Genomic DNA, 25,593 nt, shown 5'->3' with positions numbered 1-25,593 from the left:
TTGTGGTTTTGACCTAACACAGGCAAGCTGTAAATACCAATGTAGCTGTCGCCGGGGTTAGTTTTGGCCTTTGACGGGTATACTGTATACGGAAGTACTGTATCATTGTCTGGTTGCGTGATGTCAGGTGGATGATGCAGTCAGTGGCACCTCAAGCTTTGCTGTACTCGCATCTGGCAGACCCCCCGTGTAGCCTATTAACAGTTGGGGCAAGTGCTGTTCGTGAGCATCTATGAAGGCCAGAACTGCCAGCACCACGCCCGGTCGCCTTTGTCTCCCCATTGGCGACACACATCGCACCAGGTACTCATTTAAGGCTGAGTCGACCTAGAGGATGCCCAGGGCCGATTCAGATCATCGTCATGGGTGTTTGGTGTGAGCGGGAATCAAACTCGCGTCACCAGGTTCGTACCGTTACACTATCGCTCCCCAGTCCAGGGAAAAAAAACACCCGCCTTAGATAATTGGGAAGTACAGTATTTCTTAGTATTGTTTAGAAATGTTTTTAGTCTAGGGTTTTTACATGTTTATTTCAATTCAGTTTTTTGTTTATTTGGCATACAGTACAGAAATTATTTCAATTGCGATGAGTCTATTTTTGGTTGCTGTGTGCCTAACACCATTATTTAGGTTAAGGCTGAATATTTTGGCTGTTGCGGCATTTTCCAAGAATGTAACCCCGTGATATTCAAGGGTCTACTGTACAAGCAGAGACGTAAGTAAAGATGTAGAGGGATAGATTTACATTGACATTTAAGATACCTAATACACATTTTGTGATAATTTATACATCACATTTATTCTATTGTTAAGTGGCAAAACTGATTATCGATAGATTTGAAGTTTTCATGATTGTAGGTAAAAAAATGAAAACATAAAATAAAAAAAATGTAATTTAATTGTATTTATATTCTTGGTTCTTTCGGTAGTCACGTAGAAGGGAAACAATAAAATAATTAAAATAAAACAATATATTTTATATATTATTTTATTGTTTCCCTTCTACGTGACTTTACCGAAAGAACCAATATGAATCCCTGCAGTCACGAAAGCTTTAAATCAAAATTTAATTTGATTTGTTTTAATTTATTTTTCTTACCTACGTGACTTTACCGAAAAAACCAAAGAGTATGATTATCGATAACTAATTAGAAAGACATGTAAAGCAATTCATTTTAGGATATCCCATTGACTTTTAATAACAAGCGACGTAATGAGAGAAAGACAGCGATCCGTTTACAGATACCACACGGATTTCAAATAACTAGAGAAACAGAACTGGAGATACAGACCAGTAGATGTCAAGTGATCGATCCATTTACAGATACCACACTTATAGCAGTAATTATAGCCGCGGACATCATTAGACACAGCCATAGCCACAACGACGGACATGAGAGCGATTCATTTCCAGATACCCTGCTGATTTCTCACGAATAACACCATGAGACAGGAGAGGTTTAGTTTTAATTTGTATTTTATTTCATTTTTACCTACGTGACTTTACCGAAAGAACCAAAGAGTTTGGATCTTTGCAGTCACGAAAACTTCAAATCTAGGAGAGATGTCGTATGACGATACATTTATATATACCACATGGATTTCTAACAGACACGAGAGATGGGACAGTAGTCTCTCTCTTCCCCACTCCCTCTCCTCTCCCTCTCTCCCCTCTACTCATCACCCAGTCTCCCTCTCTTTGCCTTTTTCTCCTCTCCCTCTCCCCTTCCCTTCGAAGAGGAGGATGAGGAGGGGGCTGCTGGTCGAGAGGTCGTGGAGGCGTTGGTATGCCGTGTCACCGTTGAAACGCCTTCTACGAAGCGCGTCTTGAAGAGCACGTTGGCGTTGTTGAACATCCCATCCTTGAGAGAGACCACCACGAACTGCACGGGGACAAAGAGAGACATTGAGGGGGGAAATGGGGAGAGAGAGATGGGGGTAGGGAGAGAGAGACATGGGGGAGAGAGAGAGAAATGTAGGGGAGGGGGACAGACGGAGGGGGGGAGAGAGATGGGGAGAGATAGCAGTGGGTCAAACCCATAGCACCTGGGGTCTGTCTCATGACTGACACCTAGCCTGGCACAGAAGTCAAGCCATAGTGCGGGTGAGGGATTATGTGGGTGAATGTACGGGTGAGTGGGTATACGGGTAAGCGTGCGTGTGAGCGTATCTGCGAGGTGAAGAAGCAAGTTCGCAACATGTGTCCGATGTTCTGGGTGAGTGAGGGCGAGTAGGTGATTGTGTGGCTGGGTGGGTGAGTGTACCTGCAATGTGAGGAAGTGAGTACTCAGCATGTGTCCGATGTTCTGGGTGTAGAAGTGAATGAATGAGTAGGTGTGTGGTTGAGTAGGTGTGTGAGTGAGTGCGAAACATGGACCCTCCATAATGGAACATCTGCACCAGTTAGAAATATTCAGACTGGCTTGCCTACAATCCATTCTGCGTTTAACAAGGCTGGATTATGTGAGCAGCTCTCAAATCCATGAAAGATCTGGACACATTCCCATCGGTGAGCTCCGGTGGTCAAGGCTGCATTGGCTGGGTTATGGAGCCCGCATGCCCAGCCACCGCATGGCAAAGTTGCTTCTGTTTGGCTGCATAGAGAGGGCTAAAAGGCGCGACACGGGCTGAAAAAGAGATGGAGTGATGCGGTACGGGAGGATGTGCAGCTAGGTAGACTTGCTGAAGCGCTGTTAAGATCGGCCTCTGTGGAGGATGCTCATGAAGAACGCTACTGGGCAGTTGGAGGTAGTCGCCCTCCAACAACAGAGAGCAGAGGAGCAACCCTCACAACAATGAGCGGAGTGCTGGGCAGCTAAAATACAGTACTTTGGCACAGTAGAGGGTAGAGCTGGTACATCTGCCAGTTATCTCAATCGATGTTTATTTCACGTGTCAATATCGCCCTCAAAGAAGTAGGCATCAGTGCTCATAACATCAGAACAGGAACAGTACCAGGGGCCCGGGGCAACAGGAATGAAAAGAGAAACCTCGTCACAACCTCAGTGACTAACACCGACTGGACAAAGTAAATTGCAACCGCACGCAAAATAAAGTGCAACCGTGCACAACCAATGGCACTTGCATCTGTCCCGTGACCTATTGCCGATCCTTCGACACTTCACGAGGCTTCAGAGTGCATCTGGCCTGACACAAGCGCTGTGGCGACGTCACCGCCGCTTAGTGGCGAATGGCGTCTGTTGTTGTGCGAGTAGGTGAGTACCTGCAAGTCTTCATAGATGCCTGTCCCACTGGGGCCTCCAGCAAAAGCTAAGCCAGATATTTCTCACGTAATTTAGTGGTAAATGGATTGAAGGTGGAGGGGTTTACCAGCCCCTTGCATCCATCCAAAGCCCCCATTGGCCACTGTAGTGGCTACAAGCACCATGAGGGGAAAAGCAACAACAAAAAGCGGAGCGCCGGGCGGCTAAAACACAGCAAATTGGCACAGGAAGGGGCGTGCAGGTGGTGCATCTGCCAGTCATCTCAGTCAACCCATGGAACCTGGCTCTGTCCTGTGATCTCCTGCCAACAGACATTCAACAGTTATCGTGGCGTTAAAGTGCACGTCAGCCTGGCACAAGCGCAATGGTGATGTCATCGCCACTTAATGGCGAATGGCAGCTGTTGTTGTACCTGCGAGGTGAGGAAGTGAGTGCGCAGCATGTGTCCGATGTTCTGGGTGTGGGAGAGGTCCAGAGCGGCGTCCACCTCGTCCAGGATGTAAATCGGAGCCGGCTTGAAGAGCAGCATGGCCAGGATCAGGGACAGGGCCACCAGTGACCTAGCCAGCACAGAGATACAAAGATTCTAGATTTAAAGCTTTCGTGACTGCAAGGATCCATACTCTTTGGTTCTATTGGGTAAAGTCACGTAGGTAAAAAAATAAAATAACAAAAATCACGACGTTTCGGCCACAACACAAGCGGCCTTCATCAGGCGAAGGGACGAGACTGTCCGGAGGACAGCGCTGGAGTGAAAAAAGGCCACGCTCAGATCACGACCTTTAAGCTGTGTGAGAAGAAACAAAGCGCCTTGACAAAGGAATTAGCATATAATTTAGCATTGAAATGGCTGAGTGATTAGCTAGTATGGATCCTTGTAGTCACGAAAGCTTTAAATCTAGAATTGATAACCTCTATGGGGAGGGCTTTCACCTATCTGTTAGAGCTTTTAACAGACAACGGGACAAGAAGTCACAGTTCATCGAGACGCTGACCTTCCTCAAAAGATGCCGCGATCACAAGGTAATACCCATCGCTTTCACACTCACTTCTGCTGCTGTATCTTCTCCGAATTCTAAACAGATTCTGCTTAAGGCCAGCCTATCTTTAATCTCAGAGAGGATAAGGCTACTCCGATTTGAACTCGATACTTTAGACAGGACTCTCCTACAAGCTCATTTAATGTTAACACAAAAAATGTCACCTTCTGATTGGAATCACGTAGACAACATGACTGCTTCTTCTGCTGAGTCACTGTCAGTCAAATGTAAAGCTAACCTGATTTCTAAATTCAACCACCTATCAAAGAAGAACCCAGTTCCACATATAACAAAACTAGATGTTAACAAAATCGTCATTAATCAGAGTAGCACCGCGATTTCGGACAATCTGAAAAGAGTACTGGCTAGGGGACAAAATTTTGCTGTCACCCCAAAACATACCAGTAGATGATATCATCTCTCAGGTCAATGTAGCCCTGAAAGGCGTAGGACACATCCAAACAGACGTTGCGAGAGCTGAAATAGCCACTATTCTTAAGAATGCTAAGAAACCCATTAGTAACAGCAAAAATGAACGCTCTGAACTCGCGAATTTAAAAAACAGAAGTGATATAGTCATTCTCTCAGCCGATAAAGGCAACGCTACTGTTATTATGGATAAAGATTCCTACAACAAAATCCAGAATCTGCTCAACGATGGAAGTTACTCAAAAATTAAAAATGACCCTACCAATAGCCTAGCGATAAAAACCAACAAGATCATCACAAGTTCGACCTCCCTAATCGACCCAACTAAACGTCCCTCCCTAAAACCTTCTGCTGCAAGACCCCCTAGATTCTATGGTCTTCCCAAGATTCATAAAGAAGGCACCCCACTACGACCCATCGTATCCACGATCAACTCCCCTACCTAGAGACTAGCCCGTTTTCTGTCAGATACCTTGCTGCCTTTCACTGGCAAGACCACCTCAGCAGTACTTAACTCAGCCCAATTGGTCTCTATGGTCAGACGTTGTACTGTCCCCTGACGATATCCTTGTCAGCTTCGATGTGGTCTCTTTGTTCACCAAGGTCCCAGTACCTGATACCATTGAAATAATTGAAAATTTGGTCCAACATGGACTAGACCCCGACACACCTGTACTGCTATCACTCAAACCATGAAGAAGAACCCTCTTGAGGAGCCTTTCAAAACCATCACTTTACCCTACATTGCTGGGATCACAAAAAAGATCTCCAAAATCTTGAATAAACACAAGATCCAGGTCCGTTTCAACACATTACATAAAATCCGTGATCTGGTTCCGTCTGTAAAAGATGTGATTCCGGACATACAATACCCTGGTGTCTACAAACTAAGTTGCCTCTGTGGTAGTAGTTACATTGGAGAAACCAAACGCCATATCTCGGACCGCATTCGTGAACATAAAGCAGACCTTAAACACGGTAGGACCAACACCTCGGCCGTAGCAGATCATTGTTCTAATTCAGTAGGCTCACATGCCATTGACTTTTCCAAGACGGAGGTTCTTTGTAAGCCATCTGGCTTCCATGAGAGATTCGTTCATGAGGCTATCCACATATACAAACACAGAGACAATTTCAACCGAGAAGATGGATTCTATCTTAGCAATCATTGGAAAGATTTGATCAATCATTTCAGTTCTTGATTGATTGTTCACGCTTACAGTGGCTTTCAGACAGCATACATAAAAACAAATTTCGTCTCCCCCCTCCTCTTTTCAAAAAATAGATGGACTAGTCCTGGCAAACAGCCAATCGTTGCGCGTGACGCAAACGTTATTTTTATATATAAATAAATAAATATGCCGTTTTCAAAATAAATTTATGCAAACCGACACACCTGATGATGACCGTTTGAGTTATGGTCGAAACGTCGTGAGAATTTTTTTTATTGTTTTATATATATTTTGTTATTTTGTTGTTTCTCTTCAACGTGACTTTACCGAAAAAACTAAGAATATGAATTACTGCAGTCACGAAAGCTTTAAATCAAAATTTAATCGCCTCTACGGGGAGGGTTTTCACATAACTTTAAGATCCTTCAACAAACTCCGGGATAAGAAAGCTCAGCTGATCGAGTCTCTCACCTTCCTGAAGAGATGCCGCGACTCTGGGGTAATACCAATCGCATTTACACTCACCTCTGCTACTGTAACTTCTTCTAATGCGAAACGAATTCTTTTCAAAACTAGCTTAGCTCTTATCTCAGAAAAAATCAGACTTATACGCACAGAACTAGATCAGTTAGACAAGACACTCTACAAATCACACTTATCATTGACGGCAATAATGTCCACATCGGATTGGGAACATGTAGACAATATGACTGCCTCTTCAGCTGCTACTATGTCGACCAAATGTAAGGAAAACCTGATTTCCAAATTTAACCTCCTTTTCAACAAAAGACCGGACCCACACACCAAAAAGTTAGACGTTAATAAAGTCGTAATTAATCGCAGTAACAGTTCTATTTCCGATGGTCTGAAATCCGTTTTAGCTAAAGGTCTAAACTTTGCAGTCACACCTAAACACATACCAGTTAATGATATAATTGCCCAAGTAGACGTTGCTCTCAGGGGCCTGGGTCACATCGCTGCAGACGTAGCAAGATCTGAAATCGCTGCAACCCTCAAAAACGCTAAGATGCCAGCTAGCAACCTCAGCAAAGATGAGCGTTTTGAATTATATAAATTAAAAAAGAGGAATGATATTGTAGTTCTCTCAGCTGACAAAGGCAATGCTACTGTTATCATGGATAAAATAGAATACAACAACAAAATTAAAGAATTACTCGACGATGGTAGTTATACAAAAATAAAAAGAGATCCCACCAACAGCCTCGTCACACAAACCAACAAAATAATTTCTGATTCAACCGCATTAATTGATCAATCTAAACAGTTTTCGTTGAAACCTTCTGCTGCCAGGCCACCAAGATTATACGGCTTACCAAAAATACATAAAGTTGATACACCTCTTCGTCCCATAGTCTCTACTATCAGCTCCCCCACCTACAAACTAGCTCGTTTTTTGTCTGAAATCCTGCGTCCTTTCACTGGAAAGACCACCTCTGCGGTACAAAATTCTACTCACCTGGTATCAACAATCAAGGGTATTTCCCTGTCCCCAGACGACCTGCTTGTCAGTTTTGATGTAGTTTCCTTATTCACCAAGGTTCCTGTACCTGACACCATTGCAATCATTGAAGACTTGGTTCATCAAGGACTAAACACTGAGGTACCCCCCCTGGTGAGACACTGTTTAACCAATACATACTTCACTTGGAATGGAACTTTCTACAAACAAACTGAGGGCACCCCAATGGGCTCCCCCCTTTCTCCAGTTATAGCTAACATTTTCATGGAGAAATTTGAGACTGACGCCATCCAGACTGCCACTCTGCGCCCAACCTTATGGAAGAGGTACGTGGATGACACTTTTGTCATCTGGCCACATGGCCGGCCTGCTCTAGACCAATTCTTCGACCACATCAATTCCATACACCCAGCCATCAGATTTACCATGGAAGTCGAAATAGATGGCAAGATACCTTTTTTGGATGTCCTAATTAAAAAGAGACCTGATGGTTCAATGAGCCACTCTGTCTACAGGAAAGCTACCCATACGGATGCTTATCTGAAACCGGATTCCCACCACCATCCATCACAGAAGAATTCTCTCATCAAGACTCTGTATCATAGAGCCCAATGCATATCCGACCAGGAACACATAAGCAGTGAACTCAAGCACGTACACCAAGCTCTTAGGGCTAATGGTTACTCCGACTATACAATCCGCAAAGCTATCACTCAAACCATGAAGAAGAACCCTCTTGAGGAGCCTTTCAAAACCATCACTTTACCCTACATTGCTGGGATCACAAAAAAGATCTCCAAAATCTTGAATAAACACAAGATCCAGGTCCGTTTCAACACATTACATAAAATCCGTGATCTGGTTCCGTCTGTAAAAGATGTGATTCCGGACATACAATACCCTGGTGTCTACAAACTAAGTTGCCTCTGTGGTAGTAGTTACATTGGAGAAACCAAACGCCATATCTCGGACCGCATTCGTGAACATAAAGCAGACCTTAAACACGGTAGGACCAACACCTCGGCCGTAGCAGATCATTGTTCTAATTCAGTAGGCTCACATGCCATTGACTTTTCCAAGACGGAGGTTCTTTGTAAGCCATCTGGCTTCCATGAGAGATTCGTTCATGAGGCTATCCACATATACAAACACAGAGACAATTTCAACCGAGAAGATGGATTCTATCTTAGCAATCATTGGAAAGATTTGATCAATCATTTCAGTTCTTGATTGATTGTTCACGCTTACAGTGGCTTTCAGACAGCATACATAAAAACAAATTTCGTCTCCCCCCTCCTCTTTTCAAAAAATAGATGGACTAGTCCTGGCAAACAGCCAATCGTTGCGTGTGACGCAAACGTTATTTTTATATATAAATAAATAAATATGCCGTTTTCAAAATAAATTTATGCAAACCGACACACCTGATGATGACCGTTTGAGTTATGGTCGAAACGTCGTGAGAATTTTTTATTGTTTTATATATATTTTGTTATTTTGTTGTTTCTCTTCAATGTGACTTTACCGAAAAAACTAAGAATATGAATTACTGCAGTCACGAAAAGCTTTAAATCAAAATTTACACCTGTACTGGTTAGGCACTGCCTCAACAATACCTACTTTACTTGGAATGGCTCCTTCTACAAACAAAATGAGGGTACCCCAATGGGATCCCCCTTGTCACCAGTGATAGCCAATATTTTCATGGAGAAATTTGAATCAGACGCCATCCAGACTTCCACCCTCAGACCTTCCCTGTGGAATCGATATGTGGATGACACTTTCGTCATTTGGCCACATGGCCTCCCAGCTCTGAACCTTTTCCTACATCACATCAATTCCAGACATCTCGCCATCAAATTCACCATGGAAGTGGAGAAAGATGGCAAGCTACCATTCTTAGATGTTCTGTTTGAGAGGAGACCTGATGGCTCATTGGGGCATTCTGTCTACAGGAAACCCACCCACACAGATTCCTACTTGAAACCTGATTCCCACCACCACCCAGCCCAAAAGAATTCTCTCATCAAAACTTTATACCATAGGGCTCATTGCATTTCGGACCAACACCACCTGACCAGTGAATTAAAACATGTACACCTGGCCCTCAAAAGGAATGGTTACTCTGACCGTACCATCCGCCAAGCTGTTTCTCCCTCCATACAGAAACAACCACTTGATACTCCGGTCAAAACCATCACACTACCATATATAGCAGGCGTTACTAAAAAGATTTCCAAAATTCTAAACAAACACAAGATCCAGGTCCGGTTCAATACAGTACACAAAATTCGTGATCTGATCCCATCCGTGAAGGATGTCATTCCTGACTTACAGTACCCCGGGGTTTACAAATTGAGTTGTACCTGCGGTGATTGCTATATCGGGGAGACAAAGCGACATGTCTCTGACCGAATTCGCGATCACAAATCAGATTTGAAACACGGCAAAACAAATTATTCTGCCGTAGCTGATCACTGTTACAACGCTGTGGGTGATCATGATATAATTTTCTCCGATACCAAGGTTCTTTGTAAACCCACGGGTTTTCATCAGAGATTTGTTCACGAGGCAATTCAGATCTACAAACACAGACACAATTTCAACCGAGAAGATGGTTTCAAATTAAGCAACCATTGGAAAGATGTTCTAAATCGAACCAAACATTAAACTAATTTCAATGGTACAGTATATTTTTCAAGTAGTGGTACCCCAAACTTTCGCAGCTCTTATAAATTCCCTTTTCACACCATCAATAGGTAAACTCCCCGCGCCAAACGGCAAGTCCACCGGCACGAACACCACCGCTTTTCTAAAATCGGCCAATCAAATGCTAATTTTTATGCTAATTTCTTTTTCAGGACACCTTGTTTGCTCGCACACAGCTTAAAGGTCCGCGGTCTGAGCGTGGTTGTGTTTCGCTAAATTCTCCTGTTTGATTTGTACTAGGTGCCTCGGTGAATGTATATGCTCTGACTTTAACATAGCTATTTCTGTGACCAGTTACAAGCTAATCACTCAGCTATTTCAATGCTAAATTCTATGCTAATTCCTTTGTCAAGGGGTGCCTCTGCGGATGTGTATACTTTAACTTAGCCATTTCAATGCTAAATTATATGCTAATTCCTTTGTCAAGGCGCTTTGTTTCTTCTCACACAGCTTAAAGGTCGTGATCTGAGCGTGGCCTTTTTTCACTCCAGCGCTGTCCTCCAGACAGTCTCGTCCCTTCACCTGATGAAGGCCGCTTGTGTTGTGGCCGAAACGTCGTGATTTTTGTTATTTTATTTTTTTACCTACGTGACTTTACCCAATAGAACCAAAGAGTATAGATACAAAGATATACATATATAGAGAGAGAGATATGCAGAGAGGTAGCAGCATCGCCAGGATCAGAGAGCACCACCAGGGACCTGGATAGCACAGAGATACACAGATATAAATACAGATGCACACATATATACACACACACAGCCGCCAGGGACCCCTCCCTCACCTCTGGCCTCCGCTCAGCTCGCTCAGATTTTCCTTCCAGACGGAGCCCAGAGCCACACGAAACTCCAGGCCTTGGAGCAGCGAGGAGGTGGAGGAGGAAGAGGACTCCACGGGAGTGAGACGCGCCTGGGAGCCAGGCAGCAGCGTGGAGAATATGGAGCTGAAGTCTCCATTCACCTGGAAAGAGACGCACGTGGGCAGAGGGAGATGCATGCGGGGGGAGAGAGAAAGGAGAGATGAGGGGAGAGAGACATAGGGAGAACACACACTTGGGGTTAGTGAGAGTGAGAAAGACATGGGGACAGAAAGAGATGGGGACAGAGAGACTGGTATGGTGGCGAGTGAGTGGTGATTATGGTGGTGAATGGTGAGCGTGGAACTTGTCTCTCGGCCAGGTGGAGGGCCTTGTTCTTCTCAGATCCAGCTCCTCCATGGTGAGTGGGTGGTGAGTATAGTGAGTGAGTGCTTGGAGAGTATGGTGGTGAATGAGTGGTCAGCATTAGACCTGTCTCCAGGCCAGGTTGAGGGCCTTGTTCTTATTGAGATCCAGCTCCTCCATGATGAGCGAGTGGTTAGCAAGTGGCGAGTGTGGTACCTGTCTCCAGGCCAGGTTAAGAGCCTCGTTCTTCTTGAGATCCAGCTCCTGCATGGCGCTGAAGATCTTGGTTTTGTCGTTCTCCACGATCCGCTTCTTCTTCATCAGGTCCACGTACTGGGGTCATTGGGTCATGGGGTCACACAGGATCAGTCTCAGGATCTGTCTCACTCTTCCTGTGTCTTCCTCTTCCCCCACTCTTATCTCCCCCTCTCCCTGCCTCTCCCCGCCCCCATCTCTCCCTCACCTTCTCCTCGGACTGGGCCAGCAGGTTCATGGCCCTCTCGTTGACGGTGTGCACCATCCGCTGGCGTGTCTGCTCCAGGCGTGATAGCCTCCGGGCAGCATCGCTTGGGTCGCTGGCGGCGAAGTCATACGCCGTGTTGGGGCGGCCAAATAGAGCGCGCTCTGTGGAGATCCACGCATTCTCTTTGAGCAGACGATCCACCTAAGAGAGCGGGGAAGGAGAGAGAGGGGGTTAGTGGGGATTCAAGAGTGAGAGAGTGAATGGTCGAGTGGGTGAGCGAGTGATTGAGTGTGAATGGGTGAGTGGTTGAGCGCAAGTGGTTGAGCGTGAGTAGTTGAGCGAGCGAGCGCTAGAACAAGCGGTTGAGCGAACGGTTGAGTGAGCGAGTAAGTGGTTACAGTGAGGGAAAAAAGTATTTGATCCCCTGATTTTGTACGTTTGCCCACTGACAAAGAAATGATCAGTCTATAATTTTAATGGTAGGTTTATTTGAACAGTGATAGAATAACAAGAAAATCCAGAAAAACGCATGTAAAAAATGTTATAAATTGATTTGCATTTTAATGAGGGAAATAAGTATTTGACCCCCTCTCAATCAGAAAGATTTCTGGCTCCCAGGTATTTTTTATACAGGTAACGAGCTGAGATTAGGGGCACACTCTTAAAGGGAGTGCTCCTAATCTCAGCTTGTTACCTGTATAAAAGACACCTGTCCGCAGAAGCAATCAATCAGATTCCAAACTTCCACCATGGCCAAGACCAAAGAGCTCTCCAAGGATGTCAGGGACAAGATTGTAGACCTACACAAGGCTGGAATGAGCTACAAGACCATTGCCAAGCAGCTTGGTGAGAAGGTGACAACAGTTGGTGCGATTATTCGCAAATGGAAGAAACACAAAAGAACTGTCAATATCCCTTGGCCTGGGGCTCCATGCAAGATCTCACCTCGTGGAGTTGCAATGATCATGAGAACAGTGAGGAATCAGCCCAGAACTACACGGGAGGATCTTGTCAATGATCTCAAGGCAGCTGGGACCATAGTCACCAAGAAAACAATTGGTAACACACTATGCCATGAAGGACTGAAATCCTGCAGCGCCCGCAAGGTCCCCCTGCTCAAGAAAGCACATATACATGCCCGTCTTAAGTTTGCCAATGAACATCTGAATGATTCAGAGGACAACTGGGTGAAAGTTTTGTGGTCAGATGAGACCAAAATGGAGCTCTTTGGCATCAACTCAACTCGCCGTGTTTGGAGGAGGAGGAATGCTGCCTATGACCCCAAGAACACCATCCCCACCGTCAAACATGGAGGTGGAAACATTATGCTTTGGGGGTGTTTTTCTGCTAAGGGGACAGGACTACTTCACCGCATCAAAGGGACGATGGACGGGGCCATGTACCGTCAAATCTTGGGTGAGAACCTCCTTCCCTCAGCCAGGGCATTGAAAATGGGTCGTGGATGGGTATTCCAGCATGACAATGACCCAAAACACACGGCCAAGGCAACAAAGGAGTGGCTCAAGAAGAAGCACATTAAGGTCCTGGAGTGGCCTAGCCAGTCTCCAGACCTTAATCCCATAAAAAATCTGTGGAGGGAGCTGAAGGTTCGAGTTGCCAAACGTCAGCCTCGAAACCTTAATGACTTGGAGAAGATCTGCAAAAAGGAGTGGGACAAAATCCCTCCTGAGATGTGTGCAAACCTGGTGGCCAACTACAAGAAACGTCTGACTTCTGTGATTGCAAACAAGGGTTTTGCCACCAAGTACTAAGTCATGTTTTGCAGAGGGGTCAAATACTTATTTCCCTCATTAAAATGCAAATCAATTTAGAACATTTTAGACATGCATTTTTCTGGATTTTTGTTTTTGTTATTCTATCTCTCACTGTTCAAATAAACCTACCATTAAAATTATAGACTGATCATTTCTTTGTCAGTGGGCAAACGTATAAAATCAGCAGGGGATCAAATACTTTTTTCCCTCACTGTAAGTAAGCGAGTGGTTGAGTGAGTGAGTGGTGGATTAAGTGGTCGAGTGAGTGAATGGTTGAGTGAATGAGTGGTTGAGTGAGTGGTTGAGTGAGTGAGTGGCGGGTACCTTGGCTGCGTTGTCCAGGGCGTCCCGCTGGTGTCGCCCCACTGCGTGCCCGCGCTCCGTCAGGGTGAGAGCGGCGGCGCTGCGCCGCGCCCGCAGCTGTTCCAGCGCCCGCGCCGCCTCGCCCAGCGCCTCCTGGCGAGCACGCAGCACCTCCTGGAGCTCCGTCACGTGGCGCTGGCACTCGGAGACACGCGCCTGTGGCACACAGGCAGAAGAGACACGGGGATGGATTAGAGCGACTCGGGTGGCAAGATGTTAACTATCTCGCCCAGTATACAGGAGGTTCTGGGGTCGATGGAATTGGCATGTCTCTCTCTCTCTCCCAGTGGTCACGTGGATTTTTCTCCAGGTCCTCCGGTTTTTCCTTCCACATTTAGAAATATGCGCAAAGTATTTGGCTGCTATAAATTTCCATGTAATAAGCCACTGCATTGGGGTATAATTTTTTGGCCAGGTCACGTCTGAGAAAAAGGCTCAGTGGGCCTTTCCAGGTAAAAAAAAAAGTGATTGGGTAGGTGGGTATGTGGGAAGGTGAGTGGGTGGGTAGGTGGGTGGGCAGGTGAGTGGGTGGGTAGGCGAGTGAGCAAGTATAGATACCTGCAAGCTCTCAGCAGAGGCGCTAAGCTCCTGGACGGTCTCCTCCAGGGAGAGCATGGCCGCCTCCAGCCTCTGCAGCTCCTGCTGCCCTACCAGCGCCTCCTTCTCTAGCTCCTCCACCTCCAGCCTAGCAGTGGACAGAGACTGGCAGGGGGGGGGGGTTAGAGTTCACTCACTCAATGACCCACACACAACCACCCATCAACTCACCCACCCATTCCTTAATCCACCCAATCACCCTCCCAATAGCTCATGCACCACCTGCTCACTTACTTTCACACTCATGCATTAATTCACCCACAAATGAATTCACCCATCCATCAATTGACCTACCCACTCACCCACCCATCTACATGCTCACCCTCCCACTCATTAATTCATCCAACTCACCAACCCATCACCTAATTTACCCACCCACCCAACCACTCCCTCAACCTGCCACCCACGCCCTCATCACCCCCTCACCACCCCCTCACCACCCCCTCACCACCCCCTCACCACCCCCTCACCACCCCCTCACCACCCCCTCACCACCCCCTCACCACCCCCTCACCACCCCCTCACCACCCCCTCACCACCCCCTCACCTGCTGTGCCTCCCTGGCGATCCCCGCTAGCTTCTGGGCTGTCCCCCGTGCCAACTCGAGGGCGCTGGAGGCCCCCTCCTGCTCGTGGCGCCGGTCCCGCTCGGCGTTCTGGAGTCGCTCCTCCAGGGAGTGGAGGCGCTGCAACGCGGCCGTTCTCCGCTCCTCGCAGAGAGCGGGCGCCGCACTCAGCTCCTCTACAGAGAGGGAGAGAGAAGGGAGGGGGTCGAGAAAGGAAAAAAGAGGGAGAGAGACAGTGGGTAAGGGTGAGAAAGACACTGGTAAAGAGAAACGGGGAGAGAGGGGAAAAGAGAGAGGGTGAGAGAGAGAGAGGGGGAGACAGTGACACACGGAGAGCGACAGAGATGGAGAGAGACATGGAGAGAGATGGAGAGTCAGAGACCCGGGGAGAGATAGGGAGGGAGATACAGGGAGAGTGAGAGAGACACACTTTGTTCTCTCCTCACCTCAGCTCCTCTACACGGAAAGGGAGACGGGGGAAGAAGCGGAAAAAGAGAGGGAGAAAGAGACGTGGAGAGAGTGTGAAATATATAGGGAGAGAGACAGATTTGGGGAGAGGAAGCGGCTCACCGATTAAATTGTTGTGTGGGGAGGCGAGTGGCTCATCGATGGAGGTGGTGAGCGCGGTGAGCTCTGTCTGGAGCTTGTGGTGACTGCTGACCTCCAGCTTCTGGTGGTGAGTGGATGGGTGAGTGGCTCACCGATGGAGGTGGCGAGTGCAGGGAGCTCCGTCTGGAGCTTGTGGTGAGTGCTGATCTCCAGCTTCTGGTGGTGAGTGTCTGGGTGAGTGGATGGGCGAGTGGCTCACCGATGGAGGTGGCGAGTGCGGCGAGCTCCGTCTGGAGCTTGTGGTGAGTGCTGAGCTCCAGCTTCTGCTGCAGCTGCTCCACCTCCTGCGCCACCAACTCCTGCTGCTGGCGCAGCTCACGGTGCCTGGAAGAGAAAGAGGGAAACAAACGGAGAGACACACACAGTCACTCTCCTCCCCACTCCACTCCTGCTCTCACCATGCTCCTCCCCCCACACCCTTCACACTCCTCATGCAGCCTCCCCTTCTCACTCCTCACCGCTCCGCAAGCTGGCAGAGTGTGCGAGCTTCCTCCATCCTCCTCTGCTCCTCACCGCCACTCTCCAAACTCCTCACCATGCTCCTGAGCTACCCTCCCCACCACCCACCTCCCTACACCCCTCCTCATCTCAACCCACCTCCCCACACTTTTCTTCACGTTCCTTAACCCCCCACCGCTCTACGAGCTGGGTGAGTGAGGAAGCCTCTTCCCCACTCCTCACCACCCCCTCTCCACCACATTCCAAGCCCATCACTCCCCTCCACATCCTTACCTGCCCCCTCACCATGCTCACCTCTCTGCGAGCTTGGTGAGTGTGTGAACCTCCTCGTTAATCCTCTTCCCCTCCTCCTCCAACTCCTTCAGCTTATCCTGCAGGGTGAGCAGCTGCTCCACTCTGACCAGCACACTCACCACCTGCACACCCAGGGGGGGTGGTGAGCGTGGCAGTGATAGTAGTGAGTGTGGTTGGTGGTGAGCGACCCACCTGTGCCCACGCCCCCACTCGTGTGCATGCCGTAGCGGGCTGAAGAAGTCTCCGTCCAGCGTCACTGCACGCGTGGTGAGTGATGGTAATAGTGGTGTGAGCGTGGTGGTATAAGTGTGGTGGTGGCGAGTGACCTACCTGTGCCCGTGCCCCCCCAGTGAGTGTGCCGTGCGGGCTGAAGGAGTCCCCGTCCAGCGTCACCGCCCGCGTGGACACCCGAGGGTGGAAGGCCACGGCACGTGCCGCGTCCATCGTCGGGCAGACGAACGCTGCGCCGAACACAAACTCCAGTGCAGGAAGATCACGGGGAGAGCGCGGAGACACGAGGGACAGCGCGGGAGAGACACCGTCCGCCTGGGGGAGATGCGGCAGGGGTGAGTGGGGAAATGCGGGGGGGGTGGGGTGACGAAGGAGACTCAGAAGGGGTGAGACGTGGGGGGTCAGATATGGGGGATGGGGGGGAAGACACAGGGACGGGAGGGGTGAGGGGGGAGATGCAGGGGGTGAGATGCAGGGGGTGAGGGGGGTGAGACGTGGGGCGGTGAGGGGGGAGACATGGTGAGTGAGGAGACAGGGACACGGGAAGGAGACACGGGGACACAGAAGACATGTCGAGATCACGGGGGTGAGGAGAGAGACACGGGAGATCATGGTGAGGAGACACGGAGGGGAGACACGGCAGGGTGCTCACGAGGCTGCGCGCAATGGTGCTGACGCTGGGGGGGGTGACGCTGGGGCTGATCTTGTTCAGCGGGATCACCGTGACTCTGCGCCGTAGGCAGCCACGCTCCAGCAGGAGCTTCCCTGTCAGCTGCGACACAGTGACACACGGGGAGGGAGACAGAGAAACTCACTCACCGACTGCTCGCCCCGGTGAGTGCGAGTGAGCATGGGCGAGCCACTCACGGGGTGAGTGTGGGTGTGCGTGGGTGAAGACTGGGCACTCACCACAGTGTTGGTCATTACATTGTAGAGTTTACCCCCGGCCACCACCTCCATGGTGGTGGGTGGGTGTGGGCAAGCGTGGGTGAGCGTGGGCGCTCACCTCAGTGTCAGTCACCACGTTGTAGAGTTTACCCCCGGCCACCACCTCCAGGGCAGTGGCGGCTGCAGGATCCTCCACGCGGAGCAAAGACGCCACCAGGCCCCTGACACGGCCACGGTCCCAGCCCTGCTCGGGGTCCCTGCACAGGGCATGCGGGAGCATGGCGGTGGGGAGCAGGGTGAGGAGTGAAGAGAGATGAGGGAACACGAGTAGTGAGTGAGCAAGTGAGTGAGTGAGCGAGCTAACAGGTGAATGGGTAGTTGAGTATGTGAGTGAGCAAGTGAACGAGCAAGTGAGGGAGCGAGTGAGTTAGCGAGCAAACGAGTGAGGGAGCGCATGAGTGAGCGAGCAAGACCATGAGCAAGAAAGTGAATGAGCGAGTGAGTGAGTAAGCGAACAGGTGAATGAGTGGGTGAATGAGCGAGCGGGTGAATGAGTGGGTGGGTAGGTTAGTGAGTGAGTGGGTAAATGAGCGAGTGGGTGAGTGAGCTAGCGACAGACCCACCCACCGGTAGTCAAACTAGAGCTGGGATGTGGTGGCGATGGAGCAAGTGAATGGGTAAATGAGTGAGCAGATGAGTAACAGAACCAAAGAGTATGGATTCTTCCAGTCACGAAAGCTTCAAATCTAGAAGAGTAACAGATCCACCCACCGGTAATCAAACTGGAGCTGGGGCATGCTGGCGATCGCCCGGTCCACTTTTTCCCTCATCGCCGACTCCTCCGCGGCCAGCTCCTTCATCTTCTTCTGCAGCATCTCCAGCTGGCCCTCTACATCCGGACACCGCCTGTTAGCCTCCCTACCGTCTCCATGATAACAGTTACACAGCTGCCCCTCTACAGCTGGACACCACCTGTTATGTTAACTGCCTCGCCTGGTGTACAGGAAGTCATGGGTTCGATCCCAACCCTGACGCCTGCTGTATATTTGGAGTTTGCATGTTTCTCTCCCCGTGGTCGCGTGGATTTTTCTCCGGGACCTCCGGTTTTTCCCCTCAACATTTAGAATCAACATCACCCCTTTAGAGTATTGGATGCTATAAATTTCCACGTGATAAGCCACTTCGTTGAGCTATCATTTTTGATAGCCAAGTCGCTTCTTAAAAAGAGCTACATAGCTGAGTGGGGCCTTACCTGGTAAAATAAATATAGTTTATAGTTTAGTTTATAGTGTCCATGGTAACAGCCACACACAGCTGCTCCAATGGCGATGTTTACTGCACACTGCACCAAGTACTCATTTGAGGCCGAGATTACCTTGGGGAGGAGGCCCAGGACCGATTGTTCAGATAATTGCTGCCATTACCATTACCACTGGTGGTGGTGGCCATGAGCGGGAATCGAACTTCGGTTTCTGCTGAGTTCATAGTAGCGCAGCATGCTAACCACTAACCACCGTTTCCCACTCGAACAACACACAGGGACTCAAAGACAAAGCTCCCCTATATAGCCTCAACAGTGTTGGGGCAAGTGCTGCTAAGGCCTGTGTGGTACACGAGGGGGTGGGCGGCCAGCACCACACCAGACCTCCTGTTTCCCTCGATGGTGACATTTACACATTGCACCAGGTACTCAATTAAGGCCGAGTTAACTTAGGGGAGGTCAATGACCAGATCACATAATTGTCACTGGTGTTGGCCGTGAGCGGGAATCGAACTCGGGTTGCCGGGTTCGTAGTAGCGCAGCACGCTAACCCCTACACTACGCCCCTCTCCACCCCCACCCAGTGTTGCTCCTCTCCCCTCCCCCCGTCACTCTTTCCTGCACGCTCTCCACCTCTCCTCCATCCCCCGTGTTACCCGTGTAGCCCAGGGCGGCCATGTCCCTGAGTAGGCCCTGGGCTCGGGCCTTCAAGCGAGACAGAGCCTGCTGGTCGCGTGTGTAGGCTTCCGTGGTGCGGCCCTCCTCCGCCTTGCGCTGCTGCAGCTCGCGCTGCACGTGAGACAGCTTCATTTGGGCCTGGGGGGCACGGGGTGGGGTGGGTTGTTGAGTGGGTACTCCAGCTTCATCTGGGCTTGGGAGGGGGGGGAGGGCGAGTGAGAACGGGTGGGTGAATGCACGAGTTAGTCGGCCCAGAGGCCTTCTCCCTTGCCTGCGCAGCTTCAGTCTGGGCCTGGCTGGCCTCCTGGCGGCACTTCAGAATCTGCTCGGCCAGCGTGGCGGCATGGCCGCCTTGCCCATCCTCCGAGAGGCCCACCGAGGCCGCCGCAAAGCGTGCCTGAGCTTCTTGCAGGCCCCTCGCCGCTTCCTGGGAGCATGCCGACGCCGACGCCAGCGCCGCCTCCAGCGCCACTACCTGGGAGCGCTTGGCATCGCGGGCACTGGCGTCCTGGGGGCAGAGAAGGGGTGAGAGAGGGGGAGACACTGTGGGTGAGACACGACCTGCGAGCCCGGAGGTGAAGTTCACCTAGTCTAGAGCAGCGTTTTTGGCCTGTGGACCACTCAGCTGATGCAAAACATTTCCACAGACCACCCAGCCCCATACACATGGTGACAAAACACATTCACTTAGCTCTCTAAATATCAGTAATACGATGATTCATATTATCTGAACATAAAAATACTTGTTTTAAACGCAGCGATAAGGTTTTTTTAGGGGGGGGGGGGGTGGGGGCGGTATTTAGATGTTAGGGTAGTTTAATCGTGGTAGTTTACCTAACTTATTTTTTTATTGATTATCACAAGTAAAACATGAATTGACATTTGAAAATAAAGATTGGATGAGGTGTGGCCTGCAGAGAGAGACATGGTGAGAGAGAGGTGAGTAAGGGAGGTGAGCGAGGTAGGCGAGGAGGTACCTCCCGCATGTTCGCGAGCAGCTGGTCCCTGTGGGCCCGCTCCGTAGCCAGGGCCTCTGTGCGGATGTCCAGGGTGCTCTGGGCCTTGGCGTGGGCACGCTGGGCATGGGTCAGGGCCTCCTCCACACGGGCCAGATCCCCTCCGGCCTCCTGTACACCATCATCAACATCACCACCACCATCATAACCATCAATATCATCATCACCATGACTGGGCCTGGGTCAGGGCCTTGGCATGGGCACGCTCTGGGCCTTGGCGTGGGCACACTGCGCATGGGTCAGGGCCTCCTCCACACAGGACAGATCCCCTCCTGCCTCCCACACACCATCAACATCACCATCATCAACATTATTAACATCACTTCCCTCTCCTTCCCTCACCCACACCATGTTCCTCTCCATCTCCCACAGCTCTCACTCTCCTCCCGCTCACTCTCCGCCTCCCTCCCTACCTCTCTCTCCCCCTCCACCTCTTCCCCCCAACTCCTGCTCACCTTGTCCCGTTCCCTCTCCATCTCCCGCAGCTCTCCCTCCCTCTTCTTCTCCTCCTTCTCCAGCCTCTCTACCTCCTCTCGCGCCTCCTGCTCATCAGCGCGTAGCTTCTGGAGGTGCAGAGCGGCGCTCTCCTGGCCCTGGCTCGCCGTGCAGAACTGGTGAGCGATCACCAGGCGCCGGAGAGAATCCAGCTCCCGGCACAGCTTGCTGTATTCCAAGTAGGAGGTGCGCTCCTGGGGGTGAAGTGGGAGGGGAGAGTGGTGAGTGTATGGTGAGTGTGTGGCGAGTGGGTGGCGAGTGAGCTACGAGTGGTGAGTGTATAGCAAGTGTCGGTGCCTCACCTGTTTGAGTTTTTCCAGTGTTGGAGAAATTTCCTCATCCAGAACCTGGTAAAATGGAGACAGGGGTCATGAGATCATGGGGGTAACTCGTGGCTCATAGTAAGTGTAGGTGGTGAGCGTAGGTGGTGAGCGTAGGTGGTGAGCGTAGGTGGTGAGCGTAGGTGGTGAGCGTAGGTGGTGTGCGTAGGTGGTGTGCGTAGGTGGTGTGCGTAGGTGGTGTGCGTAGGTGGTGAGCGTAGGTGGTGTGCGTAGGTGGTGAGCAGGAGGTCCCCTCACATCGTTGATCTCCTTAAGTTTGGCCTCTTTCTTCTCAATAGTCTTCTGCGCTGCCAGTTTCTTACTCTCGTACATCCTGGTCCCCGCAGCCTCCTCAATCATCGCCAGGATCTGGGGTGAGGTGAGGGGCAGAGGTGAGGAGGAGAGACGAGGAGGGGTGGGGACGAGGAGACAGAAATAGAGAGACGAGGAGAGACAGGGAGAGGTGAAGAGATTTCGATTTAAAGCTTTCGTGACTGCAAGGTTCTTTCTGTAAAGTCACCTTCTCATTCTATGTGACTTTACCGAAAGAACCAAGAAGAGATGAAGAGATATTGGGGAGAGGTGAGGAGATGATGGGGAGAGGTGAGGAGAGGTCAGGAGCAGAGGTAAAGAGACGAGAGGTGAGGAGCAGAGATATGGGTCCCTACAGCCTCCTCAATCATCGCTAGGATCTGGGGTGAGGTGAGGGGGGTTGAGGAAGGGAAGGGACGTTGAGGGAAAGAGAGACACTGAGAGATGTGGGGAAAGGTGAGGAGTTGTGGGGAGAGGTGCGGAGACGAGAGGTAAGGGGCAGAGGTGAGGAGAAGAGATACGAGTCCCTGCAGCCTCTCAATCGTTGCCAGGATCTGGAGAGGTGAGGAGAGAGGTGAGAAGAGTGAGGAGATTGGCGAGGAGGGGAAAGATCCTAGTGCCTGCATCCTTTTAGAGATGTGAGGAGACGAGGGTGAGCGGTGATGAGGGGTGGACACGATGAGTGGGTGAGTGGTGGAAAGGGGGAGTGGTGGCAAGGGCAAATGCCTCACCTCAGGAGGCTTCATGTTCAAAACCTTGGTGATGCGACCCTGCAAAACAAAAAACACTCACTCACCAACCACTCACCACTCGTCTCCATCATGAGCAGAAGATAATAGAGTCTAACCTTCACGATGATGCTGATGATGTTGATGATGTAGAGGTGGTACCTACATTATGAGAAAGTGGGGGTTGTTGACGTTGATGGTGGTGATGATGATGGTGGTGTTAGTGGTGATATTGAGGTACCTGCATGATGAGGAAGTGGGGGTTGTTGACGTTGAGGCCCACGGAGCGGAAGAGGTCCTGCACACGCGCCGTGGTGGCGTTCACCCCGTTGATCAGATACTTGTTCCTGCCGCCAATCACCACCTGCACAGAAGAGACAGGCAGAGCAGACACATGCAGAGACACTGAGACTCCAATCACCACCTGCACAGAGGATACACTCAGACAAAGACTCAGAGAGACACAAGGGGACACTGAGACAGAGAGACACACACACCAACCCACACGTACACATATACGCGCACACTCAAATACACAGATAAATTTAGAGTGCTGCGTGCTTGTCTGGTGGCCGGGATCTCCGCGTGGTCCTCTCTCTCTGGGTGAATAGGTGAGTGAGAGTGAGTGGGTGAGCGAGCGGGTGAGCAAGCGGGTGGATGAGTAAAGGCGAGGGTGTGCGTGCCTGTCTGGTGACGGTGATCTCCGCATGGCCTTCGAACCCCAGGGGGCTCTGTTTCCTGTCACGGTTGTCGAACGTGATGGAGACAGTTGCCTTTGTAACGCCAGCCTGGCCGTTCTTGTAGACCAGCTCCTGCAGACTTGCTGCTCTCACCTACAGAGAGAGGGGCAGTGAGAGAGGGGAGGAAGAGAAAGAGACAGGGAGACAAGGAGACAGAGAGAGGGAGAGAGGCACAGAGAGAGAGAATGCTCAAAGATTACACCTGTAAATTAATTTCAAAAGAGAATTCAAGCATTCTGATATTAATAATGAAAGTCAGTTTGAAAATGTGTTCAAATATACGAATTAACCCACCCTGCATAATAACCCAATGCCACCTGACTTTGGGGTCACCCTGTATAATAATGTCCTGACTTTGGGCCACCCTCACACTCGCTCTCACTCACTGGTACCTAGCTTGGTTCACTAACTCGCTCACCACAATTCCAGGCGAGGTTCACACACACTCTCACTATCAATCTAACCCAAAACCTTCCGATCTAACGCAAAACAACATGTATTATGGATATTGGTCTGCGAAATTCTACGTGTTAAACGGTACAAGGCTATGTTCACACACACTCTGACTAATGCCAGGCTAGGTTCACACACTCTCTCCCTCTCTCTCTCTAGTCTAAACGCCAGGTTCCCCCACACACACTCCCACTCTCCCCAGCACAACGCGCACACACTCTCCCTCACACTGGTGCCAGGCTAGGTGCACACTGTCTCTCTCGTGCCAGGCCAGGTTCACACATACATACACACACAATCAAGTACTTCTCATAATCTCTCCATAACACTGGTGCTACGATAGGTTCACAAACACACTTCCGCTCTTCTCACACTCTCTTGCTCTCACCCGCTATTCTCACACGCTCCCTCTCATTGGTGTCAGGCTAGGTTCACACACCACTCACACTCTGGTGCTAGGCTAGGTTCGCCTGAGACAAGTTTAAGATGCCCAGCACCAGGCTAGGTTCACACGCGACAAAGATTCCCCGTATAACCTGAAAAAACTGTTGGGGCAAGTGCTGTAGGCGAGCACCTATTAAGGCCGGCACGGCACACGGGAGAGTGGATGGCCAGCACCACGCCCGACCGCCTTTGTCTCCCCCAGTGGCGATGTTTACACATCGCACCAAGTACTCACAGAGACAGTCTCATACTAGTGCCGGGAAAGGTTCACACACTCTACCACTCTCCTCACACACGCACTTTCTTCACGCTCTCCTACTGGTACCGCGCAAGGTTCATACAAATACATATTCCCTGGTGCCAGACTAGGCTCACCTGAGACAGGTTGGAGATGCCCAGCACGAAGCAAACGGCGTCCAGGATGTTGGATTTGCCGCTGCCATTGAGCCCCGTGATGGCGTTGAACAGCGGATCCCAGTCGGAGATCTCCGTGCGTTGGGCGTACGACTTGAAGCCGTCCACCACGATCGACTTGATGTACATTGCCCCCCTTGTTTGTTTATTTGGTTATCGGTTTTTAAAACTTTATCGGCTTACGCGATTTGCCCTCAGACCGTGCGAGCGGTGGGGTGGGCAAACGCTTTCCCGCCTTTTTTGAAGAGGCGACGTCACGTCCGACTTATTCGAATCTCGAGCGGAAGTTATATTTTATATTTTAAAATATAAGTTGAAATTGTATTAATTTTGTTGATGATGGGCTGGTTAAAGTTTGTTGGATAATAGTGTCAAAGATCCCCTTAAGTACAGATAAAGAAATACTTTTTCGAATTTCGAGGACAGCGAATTGCGATCCTGTATTACATTAACATTGGGGACGTCATTTCCACTAGTAACGGAAGCGGCTTAGTTATATAAAAGGCATTTATATTTGCTTATTTTTTTGATGAACATAGATTTCTTACGGTTCTGCTCAACGATTATTAACTGTTACCAATACCACAAAACATTTAACATGCGTCGGTGTAAAGAAGTATCTTTATAAATAATTAAATATGGCGTCATTGGCTGTGTTACCGTTGAGCGGATATGGAATTGCTTTGTAACTGGGGTTACTTTTTTGTATAAAAATATAAAACAAAAAATTGGAGCGGCTGGTTCCATTAACTATGATTTTTAATTTGTCATTTACCAACCATATAAAGAAGAATAAGAGTTTACGTGAAAATTATTCGTCCGCTGTCCCACGGCCGGTACGGGAGGGACAGTCCTCGACTTACGACCCGTTCCTGACTCATGTTCGTAAGTCGGTGGTGTTGCGGTTCGCGCGCCTCGAGACGAACCCAGACACCCGAGTTCGATTCCCGCTCACGGCCAACACCAGTGACTTATCTGTACCAGTCATGGACCTCCCCTATGTCAACTCAGCTTTAAATTAGTACCTGGTGCGGGTATGAATGACGCCACGAGGGAGACAACGGCGACCGCGCGTGGTGCTGGCCACCCACCCCCTCGCGTGCCGTTTCGGCCTTCATCGGGGCTCGCTAACAGCACTTGCCCCAAGTCTGTTGAGGTGCCACTGACTGCCTCGCGTCCCTCCCTGCCCTGCACCACGGTCTCAGCCACACAACACCATGATACAGTACCCTCGCGAAAGGCCAAGACCCCCGCAAAAGCTAAGTTGGTATA

At 49.9% G+C, this 25,593-nt stretch overlaps 1 protein-coding gene across 1 annotated transcript; it reads right to left on the bottom strand.

Moving 5' to 3' along the window:
• Window positions 1–1,173: 1,173 nt before the first annotated feature.
• Window positions 1,174–25,593, bottom strand: SMC2 (structural maintenance of chromosomes 2). Its single transcript, XM_032961484.2, has 24 exons — window positions 24,283–25,593; window positions 22,954–23,103; window positions 22,512–22,634; window positions 22,274–22,312; window positions 21,489–21,599; window positions 21,213–21,257; window positions 20,871–21,104; window positions 20,377–20,526; window positions 19,671–19,907; window positions 19,378–19,537; window positions 18,232–18,349; window positions 17,579–17,717; window positions 17,225–17,344; window positions 16,672–16,887; window positions 16,342–16,463; window positions 15,788–15,912; window positions 14,962–15,155; window positions 14,376–14,519; window positions 13,779–13,973; window positions 11,680–11,880; window positions 11,433–11,549; window positions 10,839–11,014; window positions 3,637–3,784; window positions 1,174–1,883 (listed from the first exon to the last, which is right to left on the bottom strand). Exons 1-24 carry the CDS (start codon window positions 24,448–24,450, stop codon window positions 1,674–1,676), a joined length of 3,642 nt encoding a protein of 1,213 aa, XP_032817375.1. The 5' UTR covers window positions 24,451–25,593; the 3' UTR covers window positions 1,174–1,673.

Source organism: Petromyzon marinus, chromosome 27 (assembly GCF_048934315.1).
Source record: "Petromyzon marinus isolate PM22_M1 ecotype Great Lakes invasive population chromosome 27, UKy_Petmar_22M1.pri1.0, whole genome shotgun sequence".
Lineage (NCBI taxonomy): Eukaryota > Metazoa > Chordata > Hyperoartia > Petromyzontiformes > Petromyzontidae > Petromyzon > Petromyzon marinus.
Note: the sequence above shows the minus strand (reverse complement) of the source record. Positions and strands in the feature narration are given on the sequence as shown.